At 32.9% G+C, this 21,321-nt stretch overlaps 1 protein-coding gene across 1 annotated transcript in view; it reads left to right on the forward strand.

Moving 5' to 3' along the window:
• Positions 1 to 21,321, forward strand: part of POF1B (POF1B actin binding protein) — a 67,150-nt gene that overhangs the window by 13,114 nt on the left and 32,715 nt on the right. The window contains exons 3-6 of the mRNA XM_081125790.1: positions 2,232 to 2,306; positions 4,530 to 4,610; positions 11,966 to 12,067; positions 17,184 to 17,366. Of these exons, the coding sequence (XP_080981916.1) occupies positions 2,232 to 2,306; positions 4,530 to 4,610; positions 11,966 to 12,067; positions 17,184 to 17,366 (441 nt within the window). The remainder of the gene's footprint in view (positions 1 to 2,231; positions 2,307 to 4,529; positions 4,611 to 11,965; positions 12,068 to 17,183; positions 17,367 to 21,321) is intronic.

The raw sequence follows: 21,321 nt of genomic DNA on the forward strand, positions 1-21,321 counted from the left end.
TATAATATTGATATTGATACAGATATGTATGTGTGTATGTTTTTGTGTCTAGGCCTACTTGTGTTAATTTCTGCAAGTTTGTAAAACTTCGCAGTACATTCTTTTATCTTAAAAGCTAGTCCACTTGGCTAGTAAGTTTCATTTAGTTTAATTTGCTGATGTCATCAGATTTGAATTGGTTAAAGAGAGGAGGAAAGAACTACCATTTATAGAGCATCTACCCGGTGCCAAGCAGTGTGCACAAACTGTCTTCCAGAAACGATTAACCAAAAAAGGTTAATGGTTGCAGAAAAGCATCCTCAGACATGAGTAGTTTTATACACTGCCGGTAGATGTGTATTAGTATAATCATTTGGGAATTGAATTGAGCAGTATCTGTTACAACAAATAGTGCATATAATCTGTGCCCCAACAATACCACTTCTTTGTGGGATGTTAGAGAAATAATCACATTGCACAAGAATGAATGCTCATTGTAGTATAGAGAAAACCCAGAAACAATTTAAATTTTGATTAAGTACTAAACAAACATTATGGAACATTATGTATTAATTTAAAATAATGAATTAAGACATATATCTAATCTATAATACAAGAGATATTGTTTGCTTCACATTGCAGAATAATAAAAGCAACAAATATTATTATTTATACATATATATTTATGTAAACATACACTTGACAATGATGGTTACTTTGAGGTAAGGGATTTGGATGTAATGAGGATGGTTAAGGGAAGGTTTTTGACTTCATGGAGAAAGATCTATATAAAATTTTATGTTAGAATGTGTTCATGTACTATTGCATAACTAAAAAGTACTCCCCTTTTTTCCTTATCTCTCAGAACCCACCTGAACTTGGTTGTATTTGTATCCATTTTCCCAAACTGAAGTACATGTACCTGTTTGGTCTGCTATCTTAAATTCTCTGCATTTGTCAAGCAATTTCCCTCAGCTACCAACAGGAAATCTGGGAACACAGTCAAAAGCTTCCTTGTAACATTAAGCTTGCATTATTGCTCTTTATGTAACAGGGAGAGGGAGAATGAAAATGCTACAAGTTGAACCAAAAGAAAATCAAAAGGAAAACCAGAGTGTGCAGAACATTTGGCAGTTTGAGTAAATGCATTTTCCTGTTTTAAGATCAGCATGTCACACCTACATTATGGCTATACTTCCATATGAGTCTGTGTTTTCTCTGTAAGCCCATATTCTGATATTTAATAGCCCCTTGTTCTAAAAGAATACTTTTATCATTATGGAAATATATCCTGGAGTTGTGTCAATTGTTTGTAAATTATAGGAATGTATGAAGAGGTTAAGTAATGTTATCAACTCTTTTTTTAAAAAAAATATATCTTTTTTATTTCAGAGAGAGGAAAGGAGAGGGAGAGAGAAAGAGAGAGAGAGACAGGGAGAGAGAGAGAGAGAGAGGGAAACATCAATGATGAGAAAGTCATTGATTGGCTGCCTCCTGCACGCTCCCCCCTCCCCCAGACTGGGGATTGAGCCTGCAACCCCCGGCATGTGTCCTGACCGGGAATTGAACCCTGATCACGTGGATCCTAGGTCCACGCTCAACCGCTGAGCCACGCCCAGTCGGGCTGTTATCAACTCTTTGCACACTAATAAAGCTAGGCATCTTTACTGTTTTGAGGAAAAATCAAGAATGCCAAGATAATCAATAGAGTGACTTTCAGCTACTCATTACTAAAATCATACTCTCACTTTTATCGATTGTTTTTAAACATCAGAATCTACTATTTGAAATTAAACCAGAAGCAGACCAGATAAAGCATGATTAAAAGTCAGCTTGAAGGAATATAAGGGGAGTAGTCTCAGTTGAGTTTTCAAAGGGAGTTTCCTATACTGGTTTGAGAATTTTTACACTTAACATTTTTGATTGATAAATATTGCATCTTGTTCATTGCAGACATATTATACACTGAGGTATATATTAGCAGAGTTCTCAAAAAAGAAAAAAAGAATGCATTATTATGAAAGCACTATTGAAATTATTTTCTCATTAGGTTACTTGCAAAGCTGACAAAGGAATTCAGTAATTTGCTGTTTGGATAGATGGACATCATGTAGGAAAGCATAAAATAATATTCTTATTATGATAAATAAGGTTATTATAAAAATAAAGACAATAATACCTCAAGAATGTAAGGCATTCAAATGATACTGCTCAGTAACAGTTTCTGAACCCCTTTTTATTTCTCTCAACAGGAACTCCATTCTCCAACTCTGAAAATATCTACTTGTGCCCCAAGTACTCTACACATAACCCCAAATACTGAACAGGTAAAAAATTTTATAAATTAGATTTTATTATTTTCTTTTTATGTAAGCCTTGCTCATATGGTTAAACAATCTTTAGGCCCTTGTAAGGTTTTACACATTCAAAAATATCAGGCACTTAAAACTAGAAAGGGAATTCTCACATGAGCATCAGCTCAGCCCATCAAAGAATGGGAAACAAGTGCTGAAATAATTGCTATGAACTGGGATTTTTCATTTCATTGTCTATTCTATCTGATTGCTTTTAGTTTGAGTGCAGTTTATTTTTAGCCAAGATCTCCTTGTGATTATGTATATTTTAAGGGTCCTTGATTTGAGCACAAATGAAGTACACAGATCTTGGATTGATTGAGCACCTAACTGTGTGTGATAGTACTATAAGTTTACATTCAGAGAGAATAACTTATAGGGTCAGAATTAGCCCTTCTCAAAAGTTCATGTTTTAAAAGACTCACCAGGGTCTAGATCCCTTAGTATTTATGACCTAATAATCCCACTTTTAGGATTACCCTTGAGCCTAAACATTATATCTTCAAAAGGCACTATAATAATGATGAAATACCATATGAACAAATATATGTTTAATGAGCTAGTCACCATATCTCAAAAAGTAAATTCTAAGAGCATAAAATATAAAACATTCAAACTTTGTACTACATACGAGGGGAATATAAAATGTGTGGGATTTGGAGGATAAGAGAGAGAAAGATGAGGTTTCAGGGTATGAACTTGGACAATATAGGAACAAATGGACAAAAAAGAAATGGTAGCTAGAACTTGAGTACAGTAAGGAAAAGGTGATATTGTGTAGAACAAATAAGATTATCAAAGAAAAGTTTGCCTACCTCATCCCAATCTGGCCTAACCTAGAGCTAGGTCAGTTAGTCATGCATTTATTCAGCAAATATTTTCTTAGTGCCAAGTATTTACTAAATATTGCACAAAGATGAATTAGACCCCATCATTATTCTCAGAGAGCTCACAAACTTGCATAGGTCACATACATGACAAAACATAAGACAGTGGGATAAAGGCTACAGTTGAATTAAAAATAAAGTTCTCTGGGACCACCAAGATAGAATTACCTCAGAAAAGTAAGTCCACTTAAATCATAGTGCTGTTCATTATACTCAAATCGAGTCAGAAAATTACATTAATTGGTATTTTTCATAATAAATGGGTTTTAAAATTGGGTTTACTGTATGTTTTATTTCTGATAGTAAAAATATGTGTTAATTGTAGAATTGTAGCACTATAAAAGAATATAAAGAAGAAAAAATAAAACTCAGTCATGATTTTCTCCCTTACTGAGATAGTACTCAGCATTTGGTTGTTTTCTTCCATTCAAATAAAAAACTGCACTCATGCCATATATGCAGTTTTATATCTTCATTTTTCACTTAACCTTATATATAATATTATGAGCTTTTTTCATGTAAATTTGTGTTACTCAAGATGGTTATTTTGGCGGCTACATATTTTGGCCTATATGTGATTATTTAATCTTTCCTTTCTCCATAGGAAAGTGCCTCTCCAACTGCATCCTATCAGCATTATTATTTTAAAATTTTCTCCAATTAAAATATGCTGTTATTTTGTTATATTTAGTTGATTCTTAGTTTGGTTGGATACTTTTTATTATTTAATAACCATTTGCTTTTCTTCTATTAGTGTGAAGATTTTTTCTTATTTAGGTATAACTCTCATTGTATTAATAATAACTCTTTTTTCATCAAAAGTTTGCAAATGACTTTGTTTTAGTGCTTTTAATGTTGTCTATGGTCCTCCTCAGCACTACACTGAAGATTTAAATGTTTAAGTATACATGCACATTTTTTTTCTCTTTGTATCTCCTTCCATGTTTTAAAATACAGGATGTCCTTTTCAAACAGAAGATCTAATTAATAAATATTATGTTATATTTTTCTAATCATGTGGAAGCATTTACAATGAAATATTTTGAAACTCTCATCAAATATAATTTAGATGTGATGAATTTACTATGAAATGAATATAATAGAAATAGCCAGCACAGTGCCAAGCACATAAACATAGGCTTTCATATATGTTTTTGAGACTGAAATTAATGGGAACATTAATTCAGATGTCATAATTTATGCAAAATGACTAAACATTTTACTCTGAAAATTGCTCCCTATTATTATTGATGGCTCCAAGGTCACTAAATAACTATAATTATATGCATTTTTTATCTTTTCTTTGTAGGAACTCCATTCTCCAACAGTAAAAGTCACTACATATCCACAGACCACTATTAGGAGATATATAGTGCAAAATCCTGAACAGGTAATCCATGTCATGAAAATCTTGTCCCAATCTGTAATTCCTTAGAAGTGTGAGTCAGTTACCATATCCCTAAAATCAGATTGTTGGACTTTCTTCTGGTTATAAAGTTAATTTTTAATCACCACAATTCTAGACAACTATGTGCCCATACATTCTGAGGCAGAGCTGCAATAGTTCCAAGCAGTATGGTTATAAAGTCTTTCTACTTCTATAACCCCACCCCTATGCTACAAAGAATTTTTGCGCACTTTGAACCAAAGAAAAAAGGAACAAAGTTCTTTCATAGGCTTCACATAAAAACTATCTGTTGTTACAACAGGGGTTGAAGTCTTTAGTGTATATAGATATGCTATTGAGATATGGGTGAGGAAGAAGAAAACAAAAAGTCAAAAGTTCAGAAGTGTCCCCATGCTTTTGTTGTATATGATGTATGGACTTTTGTGCTTATTCATGAGCTCTTTTTAAAATTACATAATTATATATTGTACTAAATCATATAACCTTATATTTTACAAACTAAGATATTATTATGTGTATATCTTTGAGGGTAAAATTAAGAAAACTTTTTCCCCCACAGTAATAAGCCTTTTTCAAACACACAGTACACACTTACATACACACATGCACATGCACACATGGCCCTTCTTTAGCTGCAATAGGAGTTTCTTCTATGGGGTTATAAGGACAAAAGTTTCACAAATAAAAACAGTATGCCCCAGATAATAACACAGCAGTTCTTTGCTTTGCTCTTTATTGTATAACTCCACTATTGCAGGAAGCAACCTTTTCCTTTCTCACAAAATAAATCTGGTCATTTGCTTCAGATGTGGGAAGCAAAGGGTTTAATTAGGGCAACACACTTGGTACTATTCTAGGTGGATAAGGAGGGTGTACTATTCTTCTGCTTGTATCACTCTCCCCTCTTCTTTCTTTCTTTATTTTAAAATAATTTTCTCATGTCTCTTTAGCTAAGGAGGCTGTTAGTTGTGCTTGTGTGTGTGTGTAAACCTGTGAGCATGCAGTCTCTGTGTTGGGGGTGATTGTTTCAGACATTCACTTGAGTTTTCATATATCTATGTAAATATCAAAAGAGAATATGGTTGCAGTAAAACAGCTGCTTGCTCCTTCTTTTGCAGAATCAAATGTTTAAGCCACAAATCTAAAAAGTATGGGGGGCAGATGCCATGAGGAGGGCCTGGAAGATGAGAGTGTGTCACTTTGGCCCACAAACTGAAGCATGTGCATATTAGAATGCATATTTTATTTGATAACCCTGGATTTCAAATAATTAATTCTAAATAGTGCTTTTTTTATATAATGTGAGAATTGCTGTGTTTGCTTAAGATATATCCACAGAGAGATTTAAAAATCAAATCATTTTAATTCCACCCACTTTGCCAGCAATTCTTATGTGACTTTGGATGAATTATTTATTTAATGGGGAAAGGGAAGAATTAATATTTATTGAAAATACACTCCATGCTAGGCAGTTTGCATGTTTTATGCCATTTAATTCTAAAAGGTGAGGAAACAGAAACACAGAGAAATTAGAAGTATGTATGCAAGTGTGTAACATATTTGTAACACTGCATCTGCTTATTATTATGGCTATGTTCAACTACAAAGAAGCAAATAGTTTTTTGGGAGCAGACCCAATAGAAGGTTAAAGAAAAATAATAATTTTAATGTTTTTAACTCTTTCCATTATTGAGAAATAAAACAAATTTCAATCCAATGCTTTGTAAACAAAAATAATCTAACCAGTTTTACAGAGCAGCTTGAAAATCCTGTCTAGATATATTCTCCACTTTATTTATCTAACTAAGTACATGCTTTTTTGTTTGTTCTTTTAAATTTCCCCAGGAGGAGATTCTGCCTTAATTACCATATTTATAATGAGTTGAGCCTCCTAAGTGGCAATTCCATCCTCTTTCACCTCCCAGTTTGTCTAATCTTTACTTCTCCTCCCTGTAATTAAACTGATATCATTCCACTTCTCTCAATATGATTGCTTTCAACTTCTGTTCAGCCTTGTTATTTTTGGTTCTTCCTGACCTTTTTAATTCTTCATTTATTGTCATTTTAGTCAAAGGATTTTTACATTATGGCATATAACTTGACCCAGAAATGAGAGAAGCATTTTTGTTGCTTTAAGTAGATAGAGTCTAATTGATATTAATCAGTTTCATTAATTTTCCAGAGTGGAGCTACTGCTGTGGGGAGGGCACTGTATAGCTTTCAAATCAAAAAGGGAAATAAGGCATCGTTCCCAAACCAAAGGAGCTTACAATTCCTCTGAGGAAGAAAAATAAGATGTACCCAAAAATAGCTATGTAAAATACATGAGGTGTATGAAAGATGCCATGAGAGAACCACGGATGAAGTCTTATTGAAGTTGAGAGGTTGGCGATAACACATTTGTTTAGGGAGAATCAGACAGGGATTCATTGTGGTATTTAAGGCATTTTTACAATTAACATTGTTATTAGTATCATTTTACTAATGAGGAAGCTAAAACTTAAATAAGTGTGACTTGCTCAGCTTTTCTCCAAATCTATCACTCTTTATCTTTTCTGACAGCTATTCTGGGAGTAGTTTTGACAAGATTTTATAACTTATATTGGATATGGGATTAAAAGACCAGTCAAATATGATTGTAAGCTTTTCAATTTTAGATACTGGGGGTGTGGTAGCCCAATTAAAAGGATGAAGAAGTTAGGGGGAGAAGAAGCTGGTTTGAGCAAAGCAGAGAGTTGATATTTCCTTGAACCAGTGACATTTGAAGTACATAGAAGGGAAGATGCCCAGTGGGCAGTTAAAAATGACTTAGAGAAAGGTCTTATTTGAGATAGAGACCATGGTAGTTATTCCTCTTAAAATTATTATTGTTGCTGGGGAATGGATGAGATAACAAAGGGGTAATAGAGAGGATTGAGGTTAGAACCTTGAGAAATTCCTACTTTCAGGGAACAGAAGGAAGGAACCACTGACACAGGCAGAGGATCTGCCACACTGTGATGTCAACATAGAGTAACTGAAGCAAATTCAGAATGGGGGTGATCAACTGACTCAAATGACAAAAAAGCCAAAGAGGAGGATGTTTGAGAATACAGTTTAACCATTAAGAAAGCAGTGGTGATATTCAAGAGAGCATTTTTGGTATACCTGTGGAAGCAAACTCCAGATGCAAAAAGTTAATGTGTGAATAGATCAAGAAGCAGGGGAGGAAGTAAGTGAGGGTTACTCTTTTAAAAAAAGGTATTGGTCAAAGGAAGAAGAGATGGAATAGTAGCTAAAGGAAAAAACAGAATTTTGGAAATCTGAGAAGATTTGTAGACAGAGGGAAAGAATCAGTAATAAGGAAGGCTAAAGCTGCATCAGAGAATGGGGACAATTGGGATAAAATTCTGGAAGGGACATGAGAAGATAGGATTCCAGGTACAGATAGAGAAGTGGCTTCAGGAGAACAAACAAGGAGCATGTCTTTCTCTGTAATGAGAGGAAAATGAAGGAATCTCAATGGATAGATTATCTTGACTTTCTCAATAAGTAGAAGGGAAATGAGGCAACATGAGCATAGATTATTGAGGAAAATTAAAATATTTTAACCATAATTATGGAGAATTTAAGAAATACAAGTATGACCATGAAGATTTGGAGGGCTTCTTAAATTTGGATAACTTGAATTTGTACTGAACCAATTCAGCCAATATTTTTTTTTCTCCAGTAAATTTTCATGGCCTTGGAACAGTAAAGTTGATGTTGATGTTGAGGTTTATGGACTTGGTTAGATGTGAGAACTATTGCCAGAGGTCCTAAAAGTAACAATTATAATGATAAGATAAGCCATCTTTGAAAACACCTGTTAATTTTTAAGGTGGATCTGGCACCATTTCAAATGTACAGATAGAAAAAATAAGCTGCCAAAACAGTAAAACTGTCCAGTAGCTCATTTGTGAGAAATCTATGACTTCTTCTTAAATTTACTTTGCTAACCTGTTTTATTCAGAATGATTTGTTCATAGTACCATTTGGTTTTACCTTCTTTTCAATTTTGGTAAAATAATGGTTCCCTAAATTTGAAAGTATTTTTTCAGTAAGTCATTTAAAATAATAAGTCCAACACTTATTTCAGAAAGAATCAATACCATCACCACATAAAACATTTTTCTTCTTAAAAATAATAATCGTTCATCATTTACAGTGAACTTTAGTTCACAGAGAACATTTCATTCTTTTGGCTAAATTTGTTTTTCCCCTCTTAGAAGATGCACATATCCTTGAGATAAAGGTTCAACTCATCCCTTCTCATTCAATCATCTGTTCATTCTCTGTGTGGTATTCAAGATGGATGAAGTCCCTGTCTTCAATAAGTCTACTTTAGTATATTTTTTAACTTGGTACCCTAGAAAAGTTCTAACAAGATTATCATAAATTATTTTAAATCAGTATTGATTTTAAATATTATATTACTATATTTTTAAAAATTATGTCCTTTGCACATTAAAATTATGGATGGAATGTATTTTAAAATATATTATTTTGCTTGATATAAAGTACCCTGCATTACTATCCCTATGATAAGAAAACTGAACCTTAAAGAAAGTAAATGACTTGCCTAACTTTCCACAGCAAGTATGTAGTATAGGAAGAACTGAATACAGGTTTTATGACTCTATAATTTTTTTCCCATTACACTGGCTGCCACTCATTTTAGTCATCAAATTCAAAGGATTTATAGTAGTTCAAAGTGAATCCACTTTGCTATTCTCACTTGTTGAGTTCTCTGAATCATTTACACCTTCAGTCCCTTCCCACTGATTCTTTTTTTGTTGTTGTTTATATTTTTTATTAAATTTATTGGGGTGACATTGGTTAATAAGATTATATGTTTCAAGTATATATTTCAATGATATATGGTCTGTATAGTGCATTCTCTTCTCTTGATTTTATGACATTTTTCTTTTCTGATTCTCATACCTCTTAAGATTTGTCTAGTTCTGTGTTTGATCTTCACTTGCCTTTTCAGCAATGCAATGGTTTTACTAAAACTTATAGGCATATGATTCTGAAATCTAAAACCATAGCCATGAGATTCTCATTAAGTTCTAGACATGTTTTCAACTGTGTGCTGGACATCTACATCTGAATGCCCACCTGCACATTTCTGTAAAAGAGTCTCTTTGCTAGTTCTTTGCAATAATTTAACACATGTTTAGGTGATTATTATGCACTATATACATTGCTAAGTGCTATGAGAAATAAAAACATGAATCAGACCTGGATTCTTACCAGGAACACATAAAACTCAGTATGTCTCAACTTTTTTTTTCTTCCGTTTTTGTTTTTGGCATCACTGGTCGTATAATACATTCCTCATGTTCAAGATCTCAGTCATCTTTGAACAACACTGTCCTTAATAATTTAGAATAACCTGCTAACTGTTCTCCTCACATGTACTCTTTCCATTCTTCAATTACTCTTCCTGAAATTTACCTCACACCCTGTTTTAAAAGCATTCTAAGACTTCTCACTTCTCACTACTTGCAGAACCAAGATTCATATGCCATGTTCCCTACATACAACTTATACTTTTCCAACGTTGGTGTCTTGACTTACTTTGTTCCCTTCACTTATAATACTATTTTCTTCCATTTCTCCATGTCCAAAGCATACCTTAACCTTTTCTCAAATGCCATCTGATCCAAGTAACGTACTGGATCATTATTAGATAAAACTCAGATTTTTCTCTTCTGAATTTTATCCCATAAGTTATTTTTCTGTACCTCTTACACTTGCAAGTCTCTACCTTGTATTATAGATATTTGTGTTCAAATATCTAGACTACTGATTAGCAAAAATTTTCTGTAAAGGGTCATATAGTAAATATTTTAGTCTTTGCTGACCACATAAGGTCTCAGTTCTTCTTTTTATTTATAGTCTTTTAAAAATATAAATACCATTCTTAACTTGAGGATATCACAAAAATAGGATGCTGGCTATAGTTTGATAAACCCTGATCAATATTCAATGCTCCTGGTAATAATCTAAGTTTGACTGATGCTTTTTAACACTGAGCAAAGTATATTGTGCATAGTAACTCTTAAACATGTTATGTGATTGCAAATAACTACCAAAGAGGCTTCCCCCCCCCCCCCCAACAAACAAACAAATATAAAATAGTTTCTAGGGGAATTTATCTAAATATATTTATCTAAATATATTTTCTTCAGCTAGTCAAATTTAATCACTTATATGCTTTTTACCAAAGTATCACAGGAACGTTTAGGTTAAAGCACCCTTTATTCAAAAGTGAATATAAGAAACATATAGCTTTGGGTTCAAGAATGTCTTGTGTTCTCAACAACCAGGGTTTTAGTTCTGTTGTTCCAAGATATTTTACATTAGCAGACTGCAAAAATACTAGAACCTTTTGTTGATTTTGAAATGGTTCTAAACACATTAACTGGTAACAGGTTTGGCCAATCTCTTTCTAAACTGTTACTCCTGTATCACAGAAACAGATCAGTGCAATTTTGGGTTTGTAACAAAACAACTCCAACTACCCATCTACAAGTTAAAGACTCATGAAAACCAAAGGGAAAGGAATATAATAAACATTATATTTATTTCAGACCCCTGGTCTGATTCTTATTAGCTCTTCCCTGGTTTCTTTCAGATCTTGGACATGTCACCAGCCTTTATTTCACTGGTTGGCATCTAAGATAATACTACATCAATTTAGTTGATTATATGGAGATACAGTGGCTCTTAAAACCTCTACTCTGTTCTCAGTATTCAAAACATATGTCGTACTGAGAGCGTTTGCTTTGATTATAATCACAAGTGAGAACTGTACACTTCAAGGGTACCCAAATTGAGTTCCAGGAAAAAAAGTTATTTAATATAGTTCTGCCTACTTTATGGCTCAGTGGTGCTGAATTGTGTTTATTTTTCATTTCTCCAATAATACTTTTTCATAGAGAGAAACTTGCCAGTGAACCCAATTTAAATGAGGTTGACCTCATGCCTGTCTACCTCAGAGAAAATTCATTATATCTTGCCTTAGAAACGGAAAAAAATGATCTTTACCATCCCCTTCTAATTTCCCCAAAACACTGTGCTAAGCCTCGTTAAATGGAGTAGGAGAGATCCAGATTTTTCGGATTGAGAAAATAGGCTATCTTTATTACTATTTCCTTACATCTCTCAAACCTTATTGGAATATCATTCCACTCTTCTGCTAAAGTCTGCCACTACCTCAGAGTTTATGAGAGACTGAATATTTGCTTAAGTTAATGTTTCCCTGAAAAGGTACCTTTCAAAGCAGAACACAGTTTTTACTGTCTCTATAGGAACCACTGTCTCCATTCCTAAGAGGAGGCCATTTCTTCCCAGGAAACAACGTTATTTATGAAAAAACAATACGAAAAGTGGAGAAGCTAAATACGGATCAGGTATGTAAAATTTAAAGCTTATTTTGTAAGTGTATACTTTTCAATTATGAATATTTTAGTAGAGCTAAAATGACATTCAAATGTCAAGTGCTAGGCAAGACCACTATGAGTTATAATAATATCTTATTATGTCTACAGCTCTTCAAATCATCCTTAACACTTTCATATCCATTTCTTCATGTGAAGTATTACTGTCCCTGTTATACTGAATGGGAAACTGAAGTAAATATATACCAACAAACATATAAAAGCAATGGTAGAATCTCAACTTAATACAGATATCCCATGCTTTGTATGTTTCTTTTAAACTGGTCTCACAAATATCATAATTTAAAACATTATAAATTTATCTTAATTCATTTAATAAAAAATAAAACATTAAATGAATATGTGTGAATAGAAACAGAAAATACTGTATACTGTAAAAGATCTAGAAAACTAAAGCTTCAAGTCACATTTTTAAAATTCTTTTAAGCTTAATTGAGAGATCAAGTAGAGGGTACAAAACTGCAGCAGAGGAATGCTAATTCCATAGCATCTAGAGCCCCAGTCCATCAAAGAAGAGTTGTTACTGTAATCAGCAAAGGTTTCCACATGATCTGCTTAGTGGATTGAAGCATGCCCAGCCCAGACAAAGCCTGAGGGTTATCTCTTGGACATTCTTGAACTAGATAGTGTATTATTTTCTTAGGGTTGCTGTAACAAACTACCAAACTCTGGGTGGCTTAAAACAACAGAAATTTATTGTCTCACAGTTCTGAAGGTTAGAATTAGGACATCACAGTGCTGGCAGGGCCATGCTCCCTTTGAAACCTTTAGGGAAGAAACTGTTCAATACTTACCTTCTAGTTTCTGGTGGCCTTACACTTATAGATACATAACTTTAATCTTTCATCTTTAAGTGACATCTTACCTGTGTGTCTTAACATCACTTTCCCTTTGTGCATGTCTGACTGTGTTGAAATGTCCTCTTTTTATGTGTCACTAGTCATGTTGGATTAGGACCCATCCTAATGACTTCACTTTAACTTGATTATACTTCTGTTTCTTAATAAGGTCACATTCGGTGGTACTGGGGGTTAAAACTTTATCATATCTTTTTGGGAGGCAGGGAGCACAATTCAACCTCAAACAGGCAGTTCAATAATACTGAATGAGGTTTGATTACAAAATAATGTTTTCGTATACAAAATGAAACATTAATATATACTAAATTTTCTTGGCATGAGGACACATCTTATTTTTATGAGCACTTATGGACAGTTGTTACCAGAATTATGAGAACTAATGCATATTACTTAGATGTTGCCGAATATAAATTAAATAGAGTAAACTCTCAGAATTATAAACATCCAAATCTTGAAGATTCTGGGATGCTGAGGAAGCTGGAGATAGTCTAAAAAATACGGTACATATATCTTCCACAGCAACAACAAAATATTTCTGAACATTATGATACCGTATAGAAAAATTTCGTGAAATATGTCAGTTCTTCAAGCGGCACTTTCCTCAAGCTATCAAATTATATCATTTTTCCTTTATCCAACTGGACTGACAAAACAAAGTGTAGCACATTTTAAATAGCAAGAAATGTTTGAGACACATCATTTCATGCTGCTTACAACTTCTTGTTTCAAAGAAAATAAAGAGCTTTTTTAAATTTTGGTCCCTAGAGAAAAATATTAAATATCCTGTACATTATTATTGCTTTGCATCTGGAACAATTAAAGAAGAACCCTTTTAGGAGAAAACTGCTGCTACTTACTATTAACTTAAATATCCACATTTCTATTTCCACTTTTCTTATGAGTGACCTAAATGATTTGGGAGTTTTAGAACTACCATGGAGATTGCCCAAGGTAAAAAAAACCATGCATATAGAACAAACTACAACTGCTTTGTCATAGTTGAGTTAACTAGTGATAGAAATACAGTAGGATGAGCTGGATAAAGCCATAGTCTGTATGAATCTGTTTAATATGACACAAGACTAATTCAGATAAGACTACTCTTAGGTGATGGGTCCTGTCCAAAAAAGAGATCTTTGTCATGGAAGGCTGTTATAACGGTACCAGTTGCAAGATATTATCCAATTCATATCAATTGTACTCTGTGTATTTTTTCTCTATCAAAGAAGACATAATATATGATAAGTCAGAAATGTTTGATCTCGTGTACATTAAAAATTCAGCTTATGGTATGCTTCAAAAGTATGCATAACATATGCATATCTTGCTTTGGAATAACAATTTTAGTAGTCATATGTGAGAATTGAGAACTGAATACCTGCTAAGACTGCAATGGTTCCAATGAGTGGGTCAGAGGCCAAACAGGCTCAGGGGAAACTTCAAGGCACCCCAGACTGTTACCATTCTATTCAAGAAACAATTGATATTTTAATAAAGGAAGATGAGTGAGAAATGAGTTTTGTTTTGTTTTCTTTTTTTTAAAGAAAAATCTTATTTTATTGATTTCAGAGAGAGGAAGGGAGAGAGATAAAAACATCAATGATGAGAAAGAGTCACTGATCAGCTGCCTCTTGCATGCCCCCTACTGGGGATTGAGCCTGCAACCCTGGCATGTGCCTTGACCAGGAATCCAACCATGACTTCCTGGTTCATAGGTCGATGCTCAACCACTGAACCACTCTGGCCAGGAGGTTTTGTTTTCTTTATTATTCCTTATTGATATGTCCTTTCAAACTGTTTCTTAACTTGCTTTTTTGAAGAAAAACATTTTTTTCCAAGGGAAATTCTATTTCAGTAGTGTATGAGCTCCCCATTGAGTGAAAATTTTCTCAGACTTTCACTCTGACTTATTCTAATCCAATGTATGAAAGTATTTTGTAACATAAAAGAACAGATGATACATTTACTTCCTAAATTAGTGTAAGAGTTCCTGATTAGTATACAGCCAGACTCCTAAATTGGAGACATCTTAGGGCTAGCATATTTGTAAAGTAAGTCATGTTTGAAAAGAGCCTAGAGAAAACAATTTTATGAACTGATTCTACAGCCTTTATTATCTCTGTCTACCAAGGCAGTTTCCATTTGTAAAATGTGTTTCTTTATATATTTTTCTTTCTTTCAAAATACTTTTTGTATATATAAAAAGATAATTTGTACACATGGTTAAAAACTTCAAGGCATAAAAAGTATTAAAAGGTACAAAAAAGTACAAAAAGAATAAAAATGTATACAGTGAATAAATAGCCTGCTTATCCTGATCCTCTTGTCCCTCAGTTCCTCTTCCCATAGTCAGTCACTCTTAGAAATGTTTTACTTATGCATTTAAAAGCTGTCATGATTTGTATGCATATATGCACAACCCAAAGGCATGGACAATGGTGGGGAGAGGGACTGCAGAGGGGGATGGGACGGGGTGGAAAAGGTCATTGGGGAGAAAAAAGGACATCTGTAATATTTTAAACAAAAATAAAATTGAAAAAATAAAAATAAATAAAAGCTGTCATGTATATTTGTAAATATACATGTATGTACATTTTAAAAAATGTTATACAAAGGGAGCATACTATATTCTTTCTTAGGCATGTTGTTTTTTCCATTAAGATAGTTTGAAATTGTTCCATACAAAAATTGAAGATTTTAAGTGTTTTATTTTATTAATACAGGTCAGCTTTCCACAGTCAAAGGAAATAGAGCACTGAATTTAGATTTTTACAGTTAATTGTATGTGCACGAATGATGCACTGAGTCAAAATAGATTAGTTTTTTCTTTGAAAGTTGTCTTTCAAATGCTTGTTATCAAAGTAGAACATTAACAAAATAATGCAGGAAATTCAAATAAACCTGAAGGTCCTCAAACTGAAATAACCAGATATCTTTTCTTATTCTGTGGTCTACACTTATGAGAGAAAAAAAGCTATGACAAATGAAGAAGCAAATAGCAAAGATCTAATTTAAAAACATGTTCCAGAATATTTTAAGGACAGTACAAATTTAACTTAATGTTCTGAAAAAACTCTAATCTAGAAATCATGAGTTCCAGTCGCAACTTTGCCACTGATTAGTTGTGTAATTTTAAGACAATCATCCATTAGTTCATTTACTCCTAATAGCAACCCAATGAGACACGTATTGTTTCCACTTTTGCAAATGAGGAAACTGAGTTTTATAAAGATTGCATATACAGTTTCTCAAGATCACAAGCAAGTGATAAAGTAAACTTAGAATCCATATTTTCTGGATCTGAATTTTTATTCACTGTTTTCGAATATTTTTCTTAATTCATGCTCGATTTTCATAAGAGTAAGAACTTCCCCCACCCCTACTGTGATTCCTAACATTGAATATCACTACATTATATTACTTCCTAATTTTATAATTCATCTACAGCTTCAGTATTATAGTATTATTATGTAATTAGATGCTGAAATACCTGTTGAATCATCAAAAAAGGTGATTTAATATTAATATCAATTATAGTTTTAGTGATAACTATTAGTGGAATATTAATTTAATCACAACATGCAAATTCATGGCCCATTTAGGTAAGTATTTGGATGGTCACAGCCACCTAATCAAGTAAAAATAGAATTCAATAAAATTTCCCTTAATGGAATACTTTGAAATTGATAAAAATAAACAAACAAACAAAATAGAAACAGATCCATAGACACAGAGAACAGATTGAGAGCTGTCAGTAGGGAAGGGGTTTGGGGAACTGAGTGAAAAAGGTGAAGGGGTTATGCCAAAAAAATGACTCATAGATACAGACAGCAGTATGGTGATTTCCAGAGGGAAATGGGGGTGGGTGAATGTAGAAGGCAGTAATGGGGGGATAAGTGGTGATGGAAGGAGACTTGACTTTGGATGGTGAACACACAGTATAATAAACAGATGATGTATTATAGAATTGTACACCTGAAACCTATATAATTTTATTAACCAATGTCACCTCAATAAATTTAATAAAAATTTTAAAAATAAAAGAAAAAGAAAAAATTAATACATCACTTCATAAAGATACAAATCCTTGAGCTTCAATTATCTTGTGAAAGAACACATAAAAATTTTAGAAATAGTTTCAGTTAAGTTTTTCTTGATAAGTAATTTTTATTCTCAGTGGCTGTTTTTGGCATGTGTGTGTGGTTTAGGAATTCTACCCTCCAGTTCAGTGCCATCATCACATTGTCCAACAGCCTCAGATCATCCACTCTCCGCACTGTCAACAATCCCATTCTAGCCAGCAAATCCAAACCATCATGGGAGGTGATTCATTATCTACAAGCACTGGAAGTGAACTGTGCCATGGTGAATCAAGCCATATACATGAACAGGTAAGATCAATGAGCTGATACCTTACAAAATTGAAATAATACCTTTAAACCCTTCTCATTCTGTCCAGGTACCCATATTAAATTTTCATAAAAATATTGAAGAGTTATACCACTGTTGTTTGTATTTTGTTATAGCATTTTTAAAGCTAAATTTCCATTTCCCCTCAGAAGACAAAATATTTCAACTCTATTAATGAATTAAATATATGAAGGAAGTCATGAATTGATCAATAAATACCTAATTTCTAGCTGATCCTCGGTTCTTAATTGGTCTAACAGTTGTTAAACATTAAATATTTTTAAAAAGCATTAAATATTTTCATGAGGTAAATGAACAGTGAATTGCAAATGATATTGTTGAACATGACTGTAATCACATTTCACAGGCTGGTAATTCCTATATGTCTTTTTTTTTTTTTTTGGTATATTAAGTCAATTTAAAATGCATACTTTTGATTGTATATTACATCAACAAAATAGAAACTAAAACTGAGTTGCTAAGGAATAATCTCTTTGGATACAATTGTCGGCAACTAGTTTATGTTCTGAAAGCTTTGGAAACTTGTAAACATCTGTTATACAAATGTTAAAGGAAAAAAGATTATCTTGTATCTTGGTAAAACTAACAATAATAACTGGAACAATGGGGATTCAACATTATTTGTATGTTTTCAGAGTGTGTTTTTTTTTTTTTAGTAAAGAATAACTTGCTCAAATTGACCCTTTCATAGGCAACTCTTGCTAAAAGACAAAAAGAATAAGAAAAAATAAAGAAAACAGTCCACGTAAGAATTTGATTGTTTTAGATTAAATACACATGAGATTACTTCTAAGGACTGTGAATTTAAAATATGCACCTCAGTTGTATTTGTCAAAAAGAACCACAATTGATTTTAAAAATCCACATTTTCCAATCTAAAAATGCCTAAAATGATATTTTCTCTGAATATCATGCATGAAAATATTGGCCTTTAGAATGACTCTAAGATGTGATCCAGATGGTGTTGAATTTCTTACATAAATTGGATTAATAAAAATCATTAAAAACCATCTTATTAGGTTAAGTCATTTGAAATAATCATTTTTATGAGTCAAAGCTGGTCAAATAGCAAACATTTCATATGGTTTAATCTAATAATTTGCTTCAATTTCCTCATTGTAAAATAAAGATCTATCATCCATTTCTTATAGGTTATTCTAAGAATAAATTATATCTTGTATGTTAAGCACTTACCATAGTTGAGTGTCATTGGTAAGTACCTAAGAAATAGTAATTATTAGTTTTTAGTAGCAATTATTATTTATAAACATTAAATCTTCATGCCAAATACTATGAAAAATACTAAAGTGGGTAAAACATTATCACATTTCTTATAGGTGTTTACTGTCTAGTAGAGGAAATGGCAAACACATAAAACATAATACAAAGCAAAATGCCTTCTGTCATAAAAGAGGAGAAAGCAATGTGCTTTGGGAACAGAAGAGAGAAGAAATTAATTTCAGCTGGGAGGTCAAAGAAAGCTTTGTTGAGGAGGCAGAAATTGAACTGGGATTTGACGAGTGAGCCAATTTTTATATGTGGTATTATGGTGTGGCATGGAGTTGACATCGTAAGAGGGAATTACATGAAAATGTTATAGATTTGGGAATTTACATTTTGGGCTTCAGGAATAGGCTTTCGGTTAGTGGTTTGGTTTGTATAGAAAGGAAGACATAGAATGAGGAGTACCAGATCATGAGGTCTAAATGTTAAGTTTAAAATGTTGAACTTTTTTGGTAAGCAGTGCAGAATGAGTGAAGGTTATTAAGTAGGAAAATACTGATAGGTGTGTTTTAGGTTAATCTTAGAAGCTTTGTACAAGATAGATTAGTATATTGATTAATTTTCTTCTTACAGTGATCATATGAAGAAGGCTCTTTGTTATTCTTACTGTTCAGATAAGGAAACTAAAGTTTAGAGAGAGGTTAAGTTACTTGCAAAGGCTTGCACAGCTAGCATGTGGTGGAACAGCCACGAGTCATACATAGGTAGCCAGAGTTTATTGAGAGTTTCCTTTTGAAGTTGAGTCAGAAATGTGGAGAGTATTTGATCAATAGTGTAAACATAAATAGAGCACTAGATTAAGAGTCTGCTAGTGGGGAGGTATTGGTGATATAACAGAAAGTGGACTAGCTTCCAGGTAGGAAGACCTGGGTTCCAGTTTCAGTTCTGTCCCTTTCAAGCTGTGTGTTCTTAGTAAATTTCTCAGAAACATCCTCATCCACAAAATTTATATAGTAATGTCTACTTCACAGGATTGATGTAAAGACTAAATGAAAATATATGCTGAAAGTGCTTCATAAACTATATAAAGTCTACAACATGAAAAAATGCCATGCAAGATTTACAGAGGGAGGATTATTAGAAGCTATTTCAGTAGTCTAAGTGTGACACTTAAGCTAGAGTAATGACAGTAGAAAGGGAATGAGGGACAATTATCAGAGATGGGAATAATATATAGGATTAAGAATCTTGACCAGTGGTGATGATGATGCTATATTGTTTCATTAGCTTAGTACAACTCATAATATATTTGACCAGACCAGATATTGTTTATTTAGAAAATGAGTAGAGTTGGGTAATTAATATATTACTTTCTATTTTATTATTCATACTTCAGTTCGAGATTTGTTAAACACTGGTGGCTTTTTGTATAGATAATATTTTTCCAGTTTTTCAATAGTTTATGATGATAAAGTTGAAGTGCTACAGAAAATAGAACAGTGCCCTGGGAAGCTTAGAACTGGTAATTCCACTTGTATGGGGTTACATAGAATTGGGTTCATTCTTGGACAGAGTGAAGATGGGGTAACCTGGTTGTGCAGATCCCATGGACAAAGGATGACAGGGAGTGAGTTCTGTCATCTAGGCTCCTTGGTGTTTATATTTCACTTCCACATGGCGGAAGAGTATCTTTAAAGAGTAATAGAGCAGAAGTAAGTTAGCCTCTTTTAAAACTAAAGGCTGGACAATTTTTAGTTTTGTGTTTAGAGTTAAATTGTAATTGGAAGTAGCATAATAAGGTGGGGAAAAACATAGACTTTCAATTTAATTATTTGGGGTTATAAAAACTGATTGTACTGAGCTGTGTGATCTTAGGTGATTGATTTAACTGGACTGAAGTCATTGACTTAACTGTACTGAACCTCAGTTTCCCCATCTGTAAAAGAGACAGAATCATACCTAATGTGTAGTGTATCTACAACACAGTTTAATGAAATAAAATATGTAAAGTGCCTGGCTTAGTGCCAAGCACATAGCAGTTGCTCAAATGAATGTTCAATTCTCTATCTTCTTCCTCCCCCAACACCAGGCTACAGATCTTTCCAAGTATCAATATAAGAACCAAGTATCAACTGGTTCTCATTGTAATGATATTTTTTAATGAAACTAAAGTGCTTTCCACAAAGCAAAAGATATTAAAATATTTTTGAAAATAAAATGCACCAAAATCTGGTTTCAAATTATTTTTTAGAAAACTAATTTATGTATGTTTTCCATGGTTCTACCTAGATGCATGCATCATCATTTTGGTTTCATATTCAAATGACATTGTACCTAAAATGTATTTAATTTCACAGGGATTAAAGTCCACTAGATTAACTGTGGTTTCAATCAGTCTAAAAGCTATTAAATGTACCAAATCAAAGCAAGATAAATGAAGCAGTAACCTTATCTAAAATGTTATCGTATCATTATGTGCTTTGCAGGATAGTAATCTATACATTGTAACCTTTTATTAATAGTGATGTTTTGTTTTTAGCAAAATGTTACTACCCACTAAAGTCTAAGCAGAGCAGACATTGTTACTTACCATGTTCATGACCTTTTAAAGGGGTAAGCATTTATGTATAATCCCTTTTATGTAACTGGCATTTTAAATACTTAATAATCTGCTAAGCAACCCTTCTAAAG

The sequence above is a fragment of the Miniopterus schreibersii genome, assembly GCF_964146895.1.
Source record: "Miniopterus schreibersii genome assembly, chromosome: X".
In the NCBI taxonomy this organism is placed as follows: domain Eukaryota; kingdom Metazoa; phylum Chordata; class Mammalia; order Chiroptera; family Miniopteridae; genus Miniopterus; species Miniopterus schreibersii.